The 18433-nt window shown below is 43.0% G+C and overlaps 1 protein-coding gene across 1 annotated transcript in view; it reads left to right on the plus strand.

The window, feature by feature from the left end:
- ITPR2 (inositol 1,4,5-trisphosphate receptor type 2) overlaps positions 1–18433 on the plus strand; it is a 611059-nt gene that overhangs the window by 244983 nt on the left and 347643 nt on the right. The window contains exons 11-13 of the mRNA XM_082252924.1: positions 10530–10681; positions 12568–12667; positions 17282–17442. Coding sequence (XP_082109050.1) covers positions 10530–10681; positions 12568–12667; positions 17282–17442 — 413 coding nt within the window. The remainder of the gene's footprint in view (positions 1–10529; positions 10682–12567; positions 12668–17281; positions 17443–18433) is intronic.

Consider the following 18433-nt stretch of genomic DNA (forward strand, 5'->3'; position numbering starts at 1 on the left):
CTTCATGTCGGTAGCTCCCCAGCGAATGGTAAATCCAGCTCCAGGCAAACGTTTTTGTATAGGGTGGGGAAAGGATAGAATCTCTGTCATATTTGTATTGTGTGTTTGTGTAATAGCATCAGGATAGTCTATTAAGCTACCCAACTGAACCTCTCACCTGACTTTCCATCCACATAATCCACATAAGTAAGGGGATGCTTTTCAACTCCTGAAACCTCAAAAATGATTTGGCTGTATTTTTGCACTTATTTTTTCAAGATCTTTTTTGGTGATCCTGTATTTCCTGTCTGATGGGCCATCTCTCCAATGGGGACAAAGACCAAAATAAAAACACAAATTTAGTAGGGTGAGGAAGGGTCAAAGTCTTACAGTGTTTTTATTTTTGTCCATGCCTCCCTGTTCTTTTCTGGTACAATAATTTTTGTCAAAGATTTTGGAAAAGTACAAACCAAAAAGTCACCCATGCAGGGGGACAATTATAGCCAAACATAAATGAAAGAGCCATGTATACACAGGTAATAATAGTCAGCCAAGGTGGGTTTATGGGTAACATAATATAAAACATTTCAAAGTTGAATAGCAAGGCCACGTGGTGTAAGCTGTAGGCCTGGAAAACTGGATGAGTCGGGTGACCCCGGTGATTAAAAACTTGAGATGGGAAATGTGAGACTGAAACCAAGATTATGGAGAACAGTAGTACAGAGCACAAGGTAGGAGAGAGAGAGGGGAAAAAAAGGGGGCGTTAGGGAGGGAGGGGAGATCCAACGGATTCGGGAATAGGCGAATAGAGAGTTACAAATTACCTAAGCTGGTCAGGTGTGATGTGGGGAAAACGCATGATAGGCAAGGTTCTTGTATTTTTAGAAATTCGGAATGGAAATAATTTAAAATGCTGGATATCTTTTCATTGATCATTATAGTGGTCAAACAATCCCTTACTGCAGTGGATTTTTCCAGGCCTTGGCTATGGTATGCTTGGCGGCAAGAAATAGGTAAGTGGTAAGTTTTTGTTGATAGGAAAATAGACCCTGGATAGGACAGTGTAGTAAGGCCAGCTTTTTGTCCTTATGGATGGGCAAATCGCACAAGATGTGCAGAAGCCCGAAGATCCTGGACCAAAATCCAGTCAGGCGTGGTCCAGCCCACTAGCTGTGGAAGATGTCTCTATGTTGACCACAACCCCTAAAGCATCTATCACTATAGGAAGTGTTTGCATGTTCCATACGTGCTGGAACCCAGTACCGTCTTAAAAGAACCTTAAAGGTCACCTCCAAGGTCATAATATTAAAATAACATTTCGCTATCATAGACCAGGCTTTACTCCACTCCTTGGGGTCAATAGAAATTGCCAAATCACGCTCCCAGAGCAAAGCATAAGAGATGGATGAAGAATTAGCAGTAGCGTTCAGGGAGAAGCAAATCACTGAAATTGTGCTCAAAGCGCCAGGCGAGTGCAAACAAATATGCTCAAAGGCAGTTTTTTTGGAATGGAAAGGTGTAAATGCATCACAAAGAAGTCTACTAGTGACGAAGCTGAAGGTATCAGAAGAATTCAGAAGATGGTGCTTCATAGGTCTCTTGAAAGGAGGGCCAGGACTGGAAAGGACAGAATGCAAGAAAGTGATGGATGTGTGCAAGGACTTGTGAGGGCCACCAAGAAACTATTACTGGTTGTTCAAGGCCCAGAGGAAAAGGGGGGAATGTTTAGAAGTGGAAGGAGAGGTAGGAAAGGGGACGTGAGCTTTCTGGAGAAGCATACTAAAGTGGGATCTCAGTTGTTGCAAGGAGCATGGTGAGATAGGAGATGTGAGCTGGCAAATAATATTTTGGGGACCCCTAGGCCTCCCCGTAGTCTACGTGTGAATAAGGTGGAACCCAAAACTCTTGGGCGTTTGTAGATCTCTGATGAAAGATAGGATTTTGTTCGAAAGATAGGATTTTGTTCTGTAGTAGGCGCAGGTAGAAAGATAGGATGCGGATAGGCAGAGTAAGGAAGTAGTAAAGTATTTTGGGCCAGATCTTCATTTTAACAGCATACATGTGGCGTGTTATCCAAGACAAAGTAGGAAACTGCCATGATTGCATAAGGGATTGCAGGGTATGCAGTAGAGGGTAATAGTTGCAAAGCAGGTAGCGTAAGAGGGGGTCCGTCTAAATACCTAGATACTCCAGTAAAAAGGATGTCTGGTGGTACAGGAATCAGGTGGGACACAATGAATGATAAGAAGGTGACATTCAGAGCGGTCATTTTGTGAGGGTAAAAAGTTTTAAAACAAAGGCCAGAGATATTTGGAAAATGTACAAGAAGTTGTCGCAGGTTAGGTAGTGTTACAAGTGGGTTTGTCAAGGTCAGAAAAGGGCTGGGGATAGGGGGCACCCTTGTCTGGTGCTTCGGAAAATGGGGAAAGGGTGTGAAAGGTGTCCGGCATAAACACTACAGCTGAAGGAGAGGAGTAAAGAGCCATTCTCCATGCTAAAATTGGGTCACGAAACCCCATTGTCTCAAGGCATATTGAAGGTAATCCCAAAACAGAGAATCAAAGGCTATATACAGTGGGTACGGAAAGTATTCAGACTCCCTTAAATTTTTCACTCTTTGTTATATTGCAGCCATTTGCTAAAATCATTTAAGTTCATTCTTCTTCCTCATGAATGTACACATAGCACCCCATACTGACAGAAAAACACAGAATTGTTGACATTGTTGCAGATTTATTAAAAAAGAAAAACTGAAATATCACATGGTCCTAAGTATTCAGACCCTTTGCTCAGTATTTAGAAGAAGCCCCCTTTTGATCTAATACAGCCAGGAGTCTTTTTGGGAAAGATGCAACAAGTCTTTCACACCTGGATTTGGGGATCCTCTGCCATTCCTCCTTGCAGATCCTCTCCAGTTCTGTCAGGTTGGATGGTAAATGTTGGTGGACAGCCATTTTTAGGTCTCTCCAGAGATGCTCAATTGGGTTTAAGTCAGGGCTCTATCTGGGCCATTCAAGAACAGTCACGGAGTTGTTGTAAAGTCACTCCTTCGTTATTTTAGCTGTGTGCTTAGGGTCATTGTCTTGTTGGAAGGTAAACCTTCGGCCCAGTCTGAGGTCCAGAGCACTCTGGAGAAGGTTTTTGTCCAGGATATCCCTGTACTTGGCCGCATTCATCTTTCCCTCGATTGCAACCAGTCGTCCTGTCCCTGCAGCTGAAAAACACCCCCACAGCATGATGCTGCCACCACCATGCTTCACTGTTGGGACTGTATTGGACAAGTGATGAGCAGTGCCTGGTTTTCTCCACACATACCGCTTAGAATTAAGGCCAAAAAGTTCTATTTTGGTCTCATCAGACCAGAGAATCTTATTTCTCACCAACTTGGAGTCCTTCAGGTGTTTTTTAGCAAACTCCATGCGGGCTTTCATGTGTCTTACACTGAGGAGAGGCTTCCGTCGGGCCACTCTGCCATAAAGCCCCGACTGGTGGAGGGCTGCAGTGATGGTTGACTTTCTACAACTTTCTCCCATCTCCTGACTGCATCTCTGGAGCTCAGCCACAGTGATCTTTGGGTTCTTCTTTACCTCTCTCACCAAGGCTCTTCTCCCCCGATAGCTCAGTTTGGCCGGACGGCCAGCTCTAGGAAGGGTTCTGGTCGTCCCAAACGTCTTCCATTTGAGGATTATGGAGGCCACTGTGCTCTTAGGAACCTTAAAGCGGAGTTCCGGGCACAAAATCGGTATTTTTTTTTTGTGCCCCTCCGCTAGCTACACATAACCTGAAAAGGAATTGGATAGTTATTTTTTTTTTTTTTGTATACTCACCTTGTAATTGAAGATCGTAAATACTCACCTCAGGGTACTTCCTCCTCCAGCGCCGAGGCTCACCCCGTCACTTCCTGCCTCGCAATGATTCCTGGGAGCTGAACGTCATCGCTCCCAGGAATCAATGCGACGGCACCGGCCCCGCACGTCACTTCCGGGCGACGCCGCATTCCCCTGCTAAACAGCTTCTGGGCATGCCCAGAAGCTGTTTAGGAATGCGGCGCCGCACCGGAAGTGACGAGAGGGGCCGGTGCGGCGCATTCTGGGAGAAGAAGACGCGGAAGAAGACACCGAAGAGGACCGCGCCGGCTTCAGCTGCCCACAAGAGAGATGGAAACGCTGTGGAAGAAATTTTCAAAGTAAGTATTTCTTCTAAAAGGTAAGTGCGAACCGGGACAGATCAGAGGCTAGCCATTGTGGAATGTGCTAGCCCCGACTGTCCCGGGGGTATGTTCAGTAAAAAATCATTTCTGTGCCCGGAACTCCGCTTTAAGTCCAGCAGAAATCTTTTTGTAACCTTGGCCAGATCTGTGCCTTGCCACAATTCTGTCTCTGAGCTCTTCAGGCAGTTCCTTTGACCTCATGATTCTCATTTGCTCTGACATGCATTGTGATCTGGAAGGTCATATATAGACAGGTGTGTGGCTTTCCTAATCAAGTCCAATCAGTATAATCAAACACAGCTGGACTCAAATGAAGGTGTAGAACCATCTCAAGGATGATCAGAAGAAATGGAAAGCACCTAAGTTAAATATATGAGTGTCACAGCAAAGGGTCTGAATACTTAGGACCATGTGATATTTCAGTTTTTCTTTTTTAATAAATCTGCAACAATGTCAACAATTCTGTGTTTTTCTGTCAGTATGGGGTGCTATGTGTACATTCATGAGGAAGAAGAATGAACTTAAATGATTTTAGCAAATGGCTGCAATATAACAAAGAGTGAAAAATTTAAGGGGGTCTGAATACTTTCCGTACCCACTGTAGGTTTCAAGAGAGAGGAGAAAGCCGGAAATCTTGCAATGGTTTAGCAAGTGGATTAGGTGGATCAAATTACGGACATGGTCACTTGCCTGTCGGCCAGGAATCATCCAGTTCCTTTCTAGTACAATGTTCTTTAATTAAATTTAAGAAAAATTACACCCATAACATTCCCACGAAGGGGATATGAGCAATAGACACAATGTAGAACAACATGAAAAAACACAAAAAGGATGTGCCAACGGGTGCAAACTATTAAACAGCTATAATCCTCCGGCCAAGGTCAGGGGTCTACATAGGGCATCCTATTCCTTTCAACCCATGTCTTGTACAGTTGTTACAAGTGAATCTACCCAGCTCCTCCTGTTACATTCTCCATAATATTAAATAAATAAATAAATATCCAGTAGAAATGGAGAAAACCCCTCATAAGTGGGCACAGCAGGTGTGCAGACACAGAAACGCAGTGCAGAAATCGTGGGAACAACTCATAATGGGAACAGCAGGTGTGTAGACCACAGAGCTCAGTGCAGAGATCTTATTCTCAAAATCCGCAAGTGTAAAAGAGACTCAATAACCCAAATTTAGAAGCTTTACTCCTCACACTGGTTGACCTTTGAGGAATCGGTGAGTGCTTGAAGTGATTGCAATGGATAGTGCAGTGCCAGAAGCAAATGAGAAGATGCAAATTCATGACATATTTTATTGTGAAAAAGGTCACATAAGTCAAAGAATACTAACGTTTAGGGACCTTGTCGGATCCCTTCCTTAAAGTGTTACTAAACCTGCATTCACTATATCCGGTACAGTACACAGAACATGGAAATGCAATTATTTTAGTAAATATAAATATACTGTACCTTTTCTCATCAGCAGTATATAGCAGCCTTTTGACTTCTAATAATGTCTGGTTAAAGCTTGTAAGAGGAGTTATCATTCTACTCTGACTGTCCTATGAGGCTGAATGACCCCCAACCCTCTGTATGGACAGTGCTGATTGGCTCTGTACCGTGTGCCAATCACATGCACCCTCCCAAAAAAAAAAGAAAAAAAAAACAACGGAGCTTGCGCAGAATACCCCAAGGCTCTGTTCTAGCAGGAGATGGATTGCAGACTGTGGAAAAAGGGAAGAATCAGAGAAGACAGGGACAAACAGCATTTTTTACACAATGCAGATGTTTAACACCTTAGGTTCCACAGTGAGTATAACAAGCAACCTTTACTGCATATATAGACTGATTTCACTATTGTGAGATTAGTAACACTTTAAAGTGGTGTTCCAGCTGGGGGAAAAAAAATTAAAGTCAGCAGCTACAAATACTGTAGCTGCGGACTTTTAATATAAGGACACTAACCTGTCCAGGGAGCCTGCGATGTCAGTACTCCAACCAATTTTCGGATTGGCTGCCGCCATTCATTCTAAAGAGCAGTGAAGCCTTTAGGTTCCCTACTGCGCATGCGCGAAGTGCGTTGCACTTTCCAATTGGCCCAGCGGTGGAGAAAGGAGGAGGGGGGCCGAACTTCCGAGGAACCGCGGCGCTGTCTATCAAAAGTAGGAAAGGGTACCTGTATAAACAGGTACCTGTTTTCCCCTCCCACCTAAAGGTGCCAAATGTGGCACCGGAGGGGAGAGAAAGCAGATGAGCGGAAGTTCCACTTTTGGGTGGAACTCCGCTTTAAGTCAATATAATGCCGCCCAGGTCACCAGTATGTCACCTTAAGGAAGGGATCCTGCGAGGTCCCAAATTGTTTGTATTCTTTGTGAAATTGTTTTCACTATAAGGCCCTTTTCGCACAGGCTTCAGTTTGTGTAAGAGCAGTATGAACAGTAAGCTTTGATGAAGCATTTGCAGAGCTTTGAACAAGCTGTGTTTTAAGCTTTTACTGTCAAAACTCCAGTTTGTAAATGTTGAACATCAAACCTAATGGGGGTGTTAATTGCCATTGCTAGCAGGCTACAGCAGGCTTTCAACAAGCTTCAAGAAGTTCTGAAGTCTGCTAGCAGCTTGTTTAAAGAGGCAATCAGCATTCCCATTAGGATCTGTGTTCAACATTTAGAAACTGGAGCTGAAGGATACTTAGAGCCCATGTTCACAATGGTCCGATTTGACATGCGATTGGACATGTCAAATCGCATTTCAAATCTTAGCCAATTGTCGGCAATTACACTGTCTGAATCGGTGCAACACTGACTTTGCTGCCCTGCACTGATTCCCAAAAGTAGTTTCTGTATTACTTTTGGCGACTTTGGGGCGCAATTTCAATAGACATCTGTGCAGAAACCCTGACAGATGTCTGTGAAATCGCCCCCAAAGACGGACTGAAAATGCCGGTTTGAAATTGTACGAGTTTAGCTGAACATTTCAAAACGGCCTCATTGTGAACCTAGGCTAAAAGCTTCAACATTCGCTGAATATTAAATATGCCTCATTAAGTATGTTGAATACCCTGGTTTTAGAGCCAACGTACATATAGCACCAAGTATCTTAATTTCTTTACTTGCACTTTTACACTCACGTTTCAAATGTTAATAACTCCTCTGCCGCTCTAAGGAAGCTGATTTAGGTTTTCCGGTCCTTTAATCTAAAAAGTGTCTTTCTTAATGAAACCCAACCCTCATCCCTTTCCAAAGTACTCTGCAAAGGTAATAAATCTGCTACGTGCTGTTTTTGGGTTTCAGGATAACTGGGCAATTTTAGAACGTCAGGGGTTGCAGCATCAGGGGTTAAGTGGTTGGGGGAACTCCGCTCAAAGTAACACAGGCTGTGCCAGCTCGGCTGCCTCAGAGGCTGAATCAGCTGGGGAATCACACAGCCTGTGTCTTCCAGGGCGTCTTGAGTGCTGGAGCGTGATGTCTCTGCTAAAAATGGAAGATGACTCACGGCTGAGTCAACAGCGAAGGTGTTTGTGGAAGCGAAAGGCTTCACAGGGGTCTGCAATATGAGCAGAGGCATTGCTGTGCCCGTGCGCTGCAACACCCGCTGCTTGCTAAAACACCCCACGCCCCTGACCGCTAAAAGCAATAATAGCACACGTCATCTCTCCACATCGCATCTGCAGACTGTGAAGACTATATGCTTGTTTTATGTTTAAATTTATTTAACAATTTGCCAAAACCTCCTCGGTTTGACCTACATGACGGTGGTTAAATAGCTGGTATGCGTGTTTTGCAGCATCAAGGTCCTGGGTCAGGACAGGGGTAGAGACAAAAGGGTTGATTTACTGATGGCAAATCGACTGTGCACTTTGCAAAGTGCAATTGCACTCTGTTAGTGCAGTTACTCCAGAGCTTAGTAAGGAGCAGAAGCTCTTCTGCCTTGCATCAACCTATCACATGCAAGGAAAAATGATGTTTACCTTGCATGTGATTGGGTATTCTTTGCAAAGTAAAGCTTTACCTCATTTACTAAACTCTGAAGCAATTGCACTTGCAGAGTGTAACTGCACTTTGCAAAGTGCATAGTCTATTTGCCTTTAGTAAATCAACCCCCAAAATGTTTCACATGTGTAGAATAGCTGATGTCAGTCTGTATATTTGCCTGATATGACAAAAACAGCGGATTTCTTGTTTATGATTAAGCACAGGATATTTGTGTGAAACACGGCAACCCTCTGCTGTCCGCTGTCTCTGTCGTCTGGTATGTGTCCCATAGTCCTTTCACAATAAATGGACTTGGACCCCAGCATGGTGTTCACCCATCCTTTCTATTGATTTCATTCTCGGCAAGTTAGCCAAGGCTTGCACCCACACGTGGAGCCGCCTATTGATAGGATCACTCACCTGGAGCTGCGTTGTCTCTTGTTCCTAGCAGATTTCTTGGACAATCAAACAGTGGGATCTCCCTGCTATAGTTCCCAGCTCTGCTCCTGTCTGCCTGGGAGTTTTGGTTGTTCCTCCCCATCTTTTTGTGCTCCAGCTTCTCCTGTTACATTCTCCATAATATAAAATAAAATTTCATCAGGGATAGCGGGAGCCCCTGATACTGGGCACAACAAGAGCTCAAAGGCATGGAGGCATAGACATCAACCCAGAAAACTAGTCAGGGTGAAAATATGAATATTTGACATGTACTGCATTTTCTCATAGGTACAGATAACAGAAGATATATATACTAAAAGAACTTCCCAATAGGGTTTAGCTTTGGGCACAAAAAAAAATCATACAAAAAATTCTCCTGTATAACCACAAAGGATATTAATCCACTTTGTGGACCCCAAATTCCTTTGCAAACCCAGATACTACCTTGCCTTACCGTTCCCTGTGCTGAACATAGCCAGTGCAGAGAGCGGAGCAATGGGAGGGACCCAGCAGATCCCACCCACTATAGTGTTCCTGTAGATAGCCACAGAAAGGGGCAGAGACAAGACCAGTCACCCTGCACAGGGAGAAAGAGCAGCAGTGATCGGTCTTTATTACAGGAAGCTCTTCCACAGAGGTTTCACACTGGATTACTGCACAGATGTGGAAGGAATTCACAAAGCTCACCAAGAACCAAGTAAGAATACACATGCCTCTTGTATTCATGCAACATTTTCTTATCCCAAAACAGTTTAAAAACTGTTTATAATATCAAAAGTTCAATTTTCATGTGCCAGCTTGGCCTCTCGCCAAGCCAGGACCCATATCTCATTCTCCATTGCCCCAAGGCACCTAATCTTCATTCTCTCTGAAAATTGTTATAGGTGGAAATGTAATTAACTGAGTACCGTATTTTCCGGCGTATAAGACGACTGGGCGTATAAGACGACCCCCCCTATTACATGATCTACTGGTAATACTTATACTTAGGTTACCTTGGAGACGACCTCCCATTTTTGGGGGATTTTTTTGAGGTTCAAAAGTAGTCTTTTGCCAGAAAATACAGTAATTAAAATAGAATGTTGAGTCTTAAAGTGTATCCAAGCCCAGAAACAAAAATTATAGATAGGACTGTGTGAGATAACACCGCAGAGTGCACAGGGCACGGGGCATAGGACAGTCCTGGATTTCTGGCAGAATAAATAGGATTTTTTTTAAACTTATGCGACAGATATAACACAATGCAGTGGTGAAAAAGCTATTAATACGGTACAGTGAACGGGCATTCTCTCCATAAAGACAGGAAATGTCTTACTGGCAGGATCACCAGGTAAAATAAAGGAAAAAAAGTAAATAAAAAAAAAAACTAATGAAACCACCACAACTGTTTTGGGGCTTAAAGCAATATAAAAGGCTTAAAAAAAAAAAAAAATCATGTCATACTCACCTGTTCTGTGTAGTGGCTTTGCACAGAGCAGCCCCAATCCTCCGCTTCTTGGATCCCCCGCTGGCGCTCAGGGCCTCTCCCTTCTCCCCGAGTGCCCCCAGAGCAAGCAGCTTGCTTTGGGGGGACCTGAGCAGAGCTACTGCGCTGCGTATTTATTCACACACAGAGCCGCAGCTCGACTGCGCCCCCCTTCTCCCCTCATTGGCTCACTGCCTGTGATTGACAGCATCTACCTGCTACCTCAGCCAATAAGGAGTGAGAGTCCGGAGAGCTGGGGCTGTTGTGCCCATCGCTGGATCGAGATTGTGCTCAGATAAGTATTAGAGGGGCTGGGGGGGCGGGGATACTGCACACAGAAGGTTTTTTACCCTCATGCATAGAATGCATGAAAGTAAAAAACCTTGAAACTTTACAACCGCTTTAAATACGTTTCAAGTTGATGCCTTTTACATTGACATCTACAGTTGTCCATTCAGTATTTGTGCTCACTTTGCAGAAGGAAGGTGAATTGCCAGTGTCGAAGAGAAAATGGCAGACAGGAGAGAAGATAATGTTCACACTGGTGTCCGTACCGCACGGGAATGACATCGCATCACTCTTTGAACTGGATGCCACAACTCTGCAGCGAGCTGACTGCTTAGTGCCCAGGTAAGGACAGAGTGCATCACATTCTGTCTGGGGGTTCTGTGCATTTTTCTTTATTGCCAAGAACATATTGTGATCTTCAAAGAAAAATTTACAAAAGTTTTTACAAAACTTTTTGTTTTGTTTTTGATAGGGTGGGGAAGAGTTACAATTTAGCACAGGTTTTTATTGCTGAGGTCTCTTTGAGGAGATCTCCACTGACTTCCTGTGACAATGGGGATGATTTAATAAAGGTAAATAGATTGTACTCTTTGCAAAGTGCAGTTGTGCTCTGCAAGTGCATTTGCTCCAGAGCTTAGTAAATGAGGTAATGCTTCACTTTGGAAAAATACCCAATCACATGCAAGGAAAATAAAAAAAACAGCATTTTTGCTTGCACATGATTGGATGATGGAAGTCCGCAGATATTCTGCTGACTTACTAAGTTTTGGAGCAACTTCTCTTGCAGTGCAACTGCAATTTGCAAAGTTCACTGTCTATTTGTCTCTAGTAAATCATTCCCATAGCTTCACTTTGCAAAAAGAACCCAATCACGTGCAAGGAAAAAAAAAAATTATTTTTGCCTGCACATCATTGGGTGATGAAAAACAGCAGAGCTTCTGCTAATTTATTAATCTCTGGAGCAAGTGGTCTTGCAGAGTGCAACTGCACTTTGCAAAGTGCACAGTGCATTTGCTTTCACCTGGGCTGGAAGTAAGAGAAAATCTCCAATGGGAACACAGACAAAATCAAAAATCTGATAGGAGTTCTAGTCTTCCCCTTAGCCAAGAAGTAGAATATTGTTTTGTTTTTTGTCATATCCTTCCTGGAAATGTCCCCTCATTTCCTGTTGTGCTGACAAAGCCAGGATAGGAAGCGAGGAATTTTCCCCATTGGGGCCCTAGAGAGCAGTAAAAACTGACAAAGCTTCTAACCCTTTTCTGTTTTACTTAAATAATAAAACTGGTAGAAATGAAAGCGGTTGTAAACCTCAGAAAAAAAAAAAAAACCTGTAAGACAAAGACATAATGAGTTAGTATGCATACTTGCTCATTATGAAATACTTACCTTAGAACGAAGCCCCCGCAGTGCCGCCCGCTCACCGGTGACACGGCCAACATGTTTGGCCATCCTGCTTCCTGGTTCGCATCCTTCGGTCATCTGAGGTGCGATGACATCACTCCTGCGCATGCACGTGGGAGCCACCATTCACAGCACAGGGCTCTGAAGGAAGGGCACGGGTGGCCGTTCCTTCAGAGTGTATGCGCCGATTACATCATCGGCTACATGCAATGTAAATATCTCCTAAATGATGCAAGTTTAGGAGATATTTACAGTACCTATAGGTATGCCTTGTTATAGGCTTACCTATAAGTACAAGTTATTAATGTGGGTTTACAACCATTTTAAGTGATGTACCTGCAATACTTTGTTATTAAAAACTGAACTCCAGGCACTAAAAATGCAATTCAGTAGCTTTCTCCATAGTTCCAAAGGATATAAATCTTACAAACCCAGATATTACCTAATAAAAGTTATAGTAATAACATTACTGCGCTGTACATAGCCTGTGCAGAGAGCAGAGCTGTGGGAGGCACCACTACAGGGTGCCTTTAGAGAACTATGGGAAGGGGCGGAGTCAAGACTAATCACCCTACACAAGGAGAGAGAGCAGCAGTGAGCGGTCTTTATTACAGGAAGCTCCTGCACAGAGGGAAAGTTTCACACTGGATTACTGCACAGATCTGGAAGAAATATACAAAGCACCAAGAATACACAGATGACATTTGCTTAACCCAGAGTTCAGCTTTAACAGCAAACATATTATTTGCACTTCCTTGTAATATGATACATATACATTAAATACTTTTATCAGCTTTTTTCTGAAAAAATGTTGTTTCTCAATGTAGGAACTCCTATGTCAGACTGCGCCATCTTTGTACCAACACCTGGGTGACCAGTACTAGTATTCCCATTGACACGGATGAGGAAAGACCCGTCATGCTGAAGGTAAGGGGTCATTGCTGGCAGAATTAAAGGATTAGACAACTCAAAGTAATTAGTTCTGTTTTAACTGGATTCTGGTAAATTCAATCAACTGCTAATGTCAAGTTACAGTTGTGGAATCTTTGTTCTATAGTTCTCATTTACCGTACTAACAAGCCCCACTCCATAGTTCTCCTTCACCGTACTAACAAGCCCCACTCCATAGTTCTCCTTCACTGTACTAACAGGCCCCACTCTATAGTTCTCCTTCACCATACTAACAGGCCCCACTCCATAGTTTTCCCTCACCGTACTAACAGGCCCCACTCTATAGTTTTCCTTCACCGTACTAACAGGCCCCACTCTATAGTTTTCCTTCACCGTACTAACAGGCCCCACTCTATAGTTTTCCTTCACCGTACTAACAGGCCCCACTCTATAGTTTTCCTTCACCGTACTAACAGGCCCCACTCCATAGTTCTCCTTCACCGTACTAACAGGCCCCACTCCATAGTTCTCCTTCACCGTACTAACAGGCCCCACTCCATAGTTCTCCTTCACCATACTAACAGGCCCCACTCCATAGTTCTCCTTCACCGTACTAACAGGCCCCACTCTATAGTTTTCCTTCACCGTACTAACAGGCCCCACTCTATAGTTTTAGTTCACCGTACTAACAGGCCCCACTCCATAGTTCTCCTTCACCGTACTAACAGGCCCCACTCCATAGTTCTCCTTCACCGTACTAACAGGCCCCACTCCATAGTTCTCCTTCACCGTACTAACAGGCCCCACTCTATAGTTTTTCTTCACTGTACTAACAGGCCCCACTCTATAGTTTTCCTTCACCGTACTAACAGGCCCCACTCCATGAATTCAGATGAAAAAATCCAACAGAGTGAATAGAAACCCCTCACATTGACAACAGATGGGACGTGCTAGGAACTCAAGTCAAATGCATCACAAACACATATACTATATAAAAATGGGGATATTGCTGCACTAAAATGTAAAGATAAAAACATACATGAATAAAAAGTCAACAGACCAAATGAAAGCAGCCAGCACCTGATCTAGAATCAGAAATACCAGATCTAAATAGCAATATAGAATGGGATTGGTGCAGCGCTAACACAATTGAATCCACAGTCCATACAAATGTTCAAATGGATCAAATACAAAAGTGCAGTAAACAAAAGTTCATCAGAGAGTGCTCCAATAAAGAAGGGAAACTGTCCACCACTTCAAACTTGGAAAAAGCCCCGAGTGCAGGAACCGCCACCAAGATAATAAATGGCCTCTTACCAAATTGCAATGACCCCCATTACAAGGATCAAAGACAGCCTGTGTGATCAAATCAGTGCCCAGATCGACATGTATCGATTCCCAGTGTTCCCTCAGCAGCTCCGACCGGAACAAGTGAACATAAGGAAAAGAGGGACAACTCCAATAGTGAAGTACGTTCACAGGTTTATTCAGTAAAAGCAGAGTGGCAACTCACGTTTGCATGAAGAAATCACAGCATGTCTCGGAGCTATACTCTCAGAACCCTTGTTTCCAACCAATAAAATGGCCGCCGTGTCTCCTTGCTGGCCTCAGCACGACGAACCGCAGGCTCCTCCTCCATATACTATATATGTAATAATATTTGTGGGTGTCTGAATGATTTCCCAACCCTATTCAGGTGGTAGACATGCTATAAACCCAGTGACCACACCTCCATATCCCTCTGACAATTTAGAGCTTCTCCAATCAGTTAAAGCAGAACTCCAGCTTTCCTATCAGTCTTGCACAGTTGTACAGGCTCCTCTCCTCTCCTCTCCTGTACTGAAATGACTTACTCTGTTTTCACTGCACACACTGAGCTTCTCACAATGTGCATTAAAAGCTACAGCAAGTCAGATAGAGCCCACCTCATTTCCTGGCTGGAGGTCATCATTCATCATCTAGCGCCTTCCTTCACTATCCCTTTTCCAACCCTTTCAGTCATTGGAATTCAGTTCTTTCAATCATGGCTAAGCACCTTTAGTGGATGTTACTGTTTCCTAGGGCATTCTGCATGCAAATGCAGTCTGATTAGGAATGCCCATTTCTCCAGACAAATATCAATCCATTAGGCACTGAAGTAATGAAGCAGGGTGCCGTGATGTTTTAAGGAAGCTCTATGTGATGTAAAGTACTCTGACAAACCCCTCACATTAACCATAATGTGCCTGCATTGCATAGAGAATCTCAGAAACCCTGTTATTAATTGCTCCAGTCAATTTTGTTTTAGTTTTGAATAAGGGGGGGAGAAAAACTTCCCTTCAGATTTTTATTTCTGTCTGTGTCCTCATTGATGAGATTTCTCTCATTTCGTATCATTCTGAAAAGGGGGATACAGGCATCACTGTTGCAGAAAGGAACAGACAGCAATAAAAACATATTTGTTGGCAAAGTTTCTCATCAATTCCTGTCCTGACAGGAAGTGAGGGGACATCTTCCCAGGCAGACACAGACTGCACTAAAATCCTCACTCCTTCCAGAACTAAATAAAAGTTTAGGCAAGGATTGGACTTTATTTATTATAGTCAAACTAAGGTAGCCTGTCCGTTAATGTAACTTTTGACTAAAAATTACCTTTACTACAATGGACCACTCTTTCCTATATGTATTCTGGAACAAAATATTTGTCAAACATCCTGCATCCTACAACCAAACAATCAGATATCCCACCAATTCTGTGACTTATGAATGATCAGGTATGCATGCTCTTGCTGCAGACAATGAGGTTGATTTACTAAAACCGGAGAGTACGTAATCTGGTGCAGCTGTGCATGGTAGCCTATCAGCTTCTAACTTCAGCTTGTTCAATTAAACTTAAAGACAAAAACCTGATCAATCTACCTGATTGATTTCCATGCAGAACTGCACCAGATTTAGCACTCTCCAATTTTAGTAAATTAACCCCATTGATTGGTTGATACGTGACACACTCTCCTCCGCCCTAATACCTTTACTGGGAGATGTCATGTTGTTGAAGGTCAACCAGCTGAACTTTGCACATGCTTCTTGTTGGCTTTGGGTGCCTGCTACATCATATTAGGGGCAGGCTGTTTTACTGACTGGTTATCGGCATATTGGGTTGGAGTGGTACTGGATCTGGAAACATTTAGGTATTTGGTGCTGTAACCACTGCACAAATGCTAGGAGACGTTGGATAAAGACTTTTTTTTTTTTAATTAGTATTTGTTTTTTCTAGAGTTGATAGCGAATATTTTTTAGGAATAACATAAATCCCCCCTCTTCAGGTTGACATATAGTATACTTGCTCTACCTGCCACTCCACTCAAGCTACAAGGAGCCACCGGTGCAAAGTTGGGGCTCCTGACCGCCCACACACAGTGCAATTATTCAAGAAAAGTCCTGCACACAGCTCCAAGTCCTCTTATGTTTATTAATCAAAAGGTAAAAAGCTCCATGAAAGCAGCACGCTAATGAGGTTCAACCGGAACGGACTTTATCATAGCTCCTGCTGTGTGCAGGGCTTTTCTTGAATGATTCCCCTTCTTTGGGACTTTGAAGTAGATGCGTGCTGACTAACGTACTGGCAGTGGTGAAAGACAGATTAACATCAGCTTGAGTTGCTGTTTAACTTTGCTAATAGGCGGACAGCAAGCGCTGGTGTTTATAGTCTTTTACTTTATAGATGCTAGCAACCTTTTGGCTGCCTGCTTATCCTATCTCAAGCTCATGTTAATCTGTCATTTACTGAAGCAGTAAAATTCGACCGCATGCTACTGCTTCCAATTCCTGAAGAAGTGGGGTTTAGGTGATTCCCAAAATTTGTTGGCTATCACCTCTAAATAAAAAACTTCTGTGTTATTCCTGATTGGTCGGTGGAGTTCTTGACCAGAAGCCATTTCAGAAACCTGCAGGGTCCTGAATTAGTGATCGGAACCTCCAGAACTATAGCAAATGGCACTCTTTGGAGCAGAAGAGGCATTTATGTATAGACACTCTTCCATTTTTTTCATTATTTTAGAAGTATTTTAAGAATCTTTCTTTTAGCTTTTTAGTAAGACATCTTGGATTTACAGTTATATTAATGGGAGCAGAAACAAGAGCAGCGCCCATCTAAGTGTAGATTATAAATATCAAGGGTACACTTTATTGTATTAAACTTACAAACAGGTGGAAATTCCGAAGCATCTATAGGATAACATCCTGCAAGTCCAAGCGGGAGACATCACTTGCTGGATGTTATCCTACAGATTCTGATTTTCCACTTGCTTGTAAGTTTAATACAATAAAGTGTACCCTTGATATTTATAATCTACACTTCTCACTGCTCTTTTTTCTGCTTCCTCACCTACAGAGCCCTTCTTAATCTGACAAGCTGGCTGCCTTTCTGCATAGACTTTGCTTTTCACCATAATAATTGGATTTACATGAACTATCCGCACTACGGGATCCCCCATACGGGCATCCCCTCTCCCCTCTGGTATTAATACCCCCTCTCACCACAGTTGTTAAGCCACTCTAGACCTGTACAGCGATGGCTTATTAACTCTTTACAGTTATATTAATGACTTCATATACTTAGTTATACATGTACAGTTTGTGAAAAGAGTTTACCCATGTAAATCAATTCATTAGATCGGAACGTGCCAAACGAAGGAAGATAAGGAAGCTTTTGCCATCATCTCTGTTCCACTGTCTGAGGTACGGGACTTGGATTTTGCCAATGACGCCAACAAAGTTTTAGCCTCCACAGTCAAGAAGTTGGAGTATGGAACCATCACCCAGAACGAGCGAAGGTATGGCCGTTTTTTAACCCAAGGTTATTTTCTCTTTAAATCTGTAAGTCTGTTATATTATACTACATGGGGAGGGATCCTTAGCACTCTAGCTGTTTTTGCTAGGGGTTCCTTAAGTAATTTCCGCCTCTCAGATAAAATCCCACTAACATCATTGATCTTTTTAGCTATCTATAAGGGGGTAATGACCACAAGTGTAAAGGACATCCTTCCCAATGGCCATCACACAAATTAATTCTGAGTTGTAGCTATAGGAACTTTTAGCAGGGGTTCTCTGAGACCAGAAAGTTATTTCAAGGGTTCCTCTGTGTTGGAAAGCTTGGGAAAGGCTGCTCTATAGAGTCCTATTTAGATGTACAAATTTTATTTATTTAGTAGGGTCGGGATTAAACAATGCATTCAAAAAATAAACATGAAATCTTGCGTATTCATTTTTTGAAATCTCATTTCCTGACAGTAAATGAAGCTCTAGACACCTCTTCATATGGTTTCCAGGCTCTCCTTATCTGCTTGCCAATACCTGAAGCTAAAATATACACATGGAGCTGATTGAGTCAGGGCAATTAGACATGTGCAATTCGTTTTGGTCCAAATACAAATTACAACAAATTGTTTGCTGAAAATTTGTGTTGTTTATTCGTTTTCTAATGAACTCCAAATGTTCGTAACGGTTCTAATTCGGACCAGTCGAAAAATGATTGACCAGTTCAGATTCTGTGTAAAGAATAGCTGGTTGGTAAGCAGCAGGCCAGGAAGCAAGCCGTTGCTTCCCTAACAGCTGATGACTCCTCAGCTGTCAGCGGGCTTTCCCACTCACCGCTGAAATGTAACAAAAAAATGCTGGCAATAGAAAATTCAGAAAATAAACATTGTGAGGCCCCCCCCCCCCAATCCATACCAGGCCCTTCAGGTTTAGTATGGATTTTAAGAAGAACCCCACGCCAAAATAATAAAAAAAAAACTGCGTAGGTTCCCCTCAAAATCAATACCA

Source organism: Pelophylax lessonae (assembly GCF_965119305.1).
Source record: "Pelophylax lessonae genome assembly, chromosome: 4".
NCBI lineage: Eukaryota > Metazoa > Chordata > Amphibia > Anura > Ranidae > Pelophylax > Pelophylax lessonae.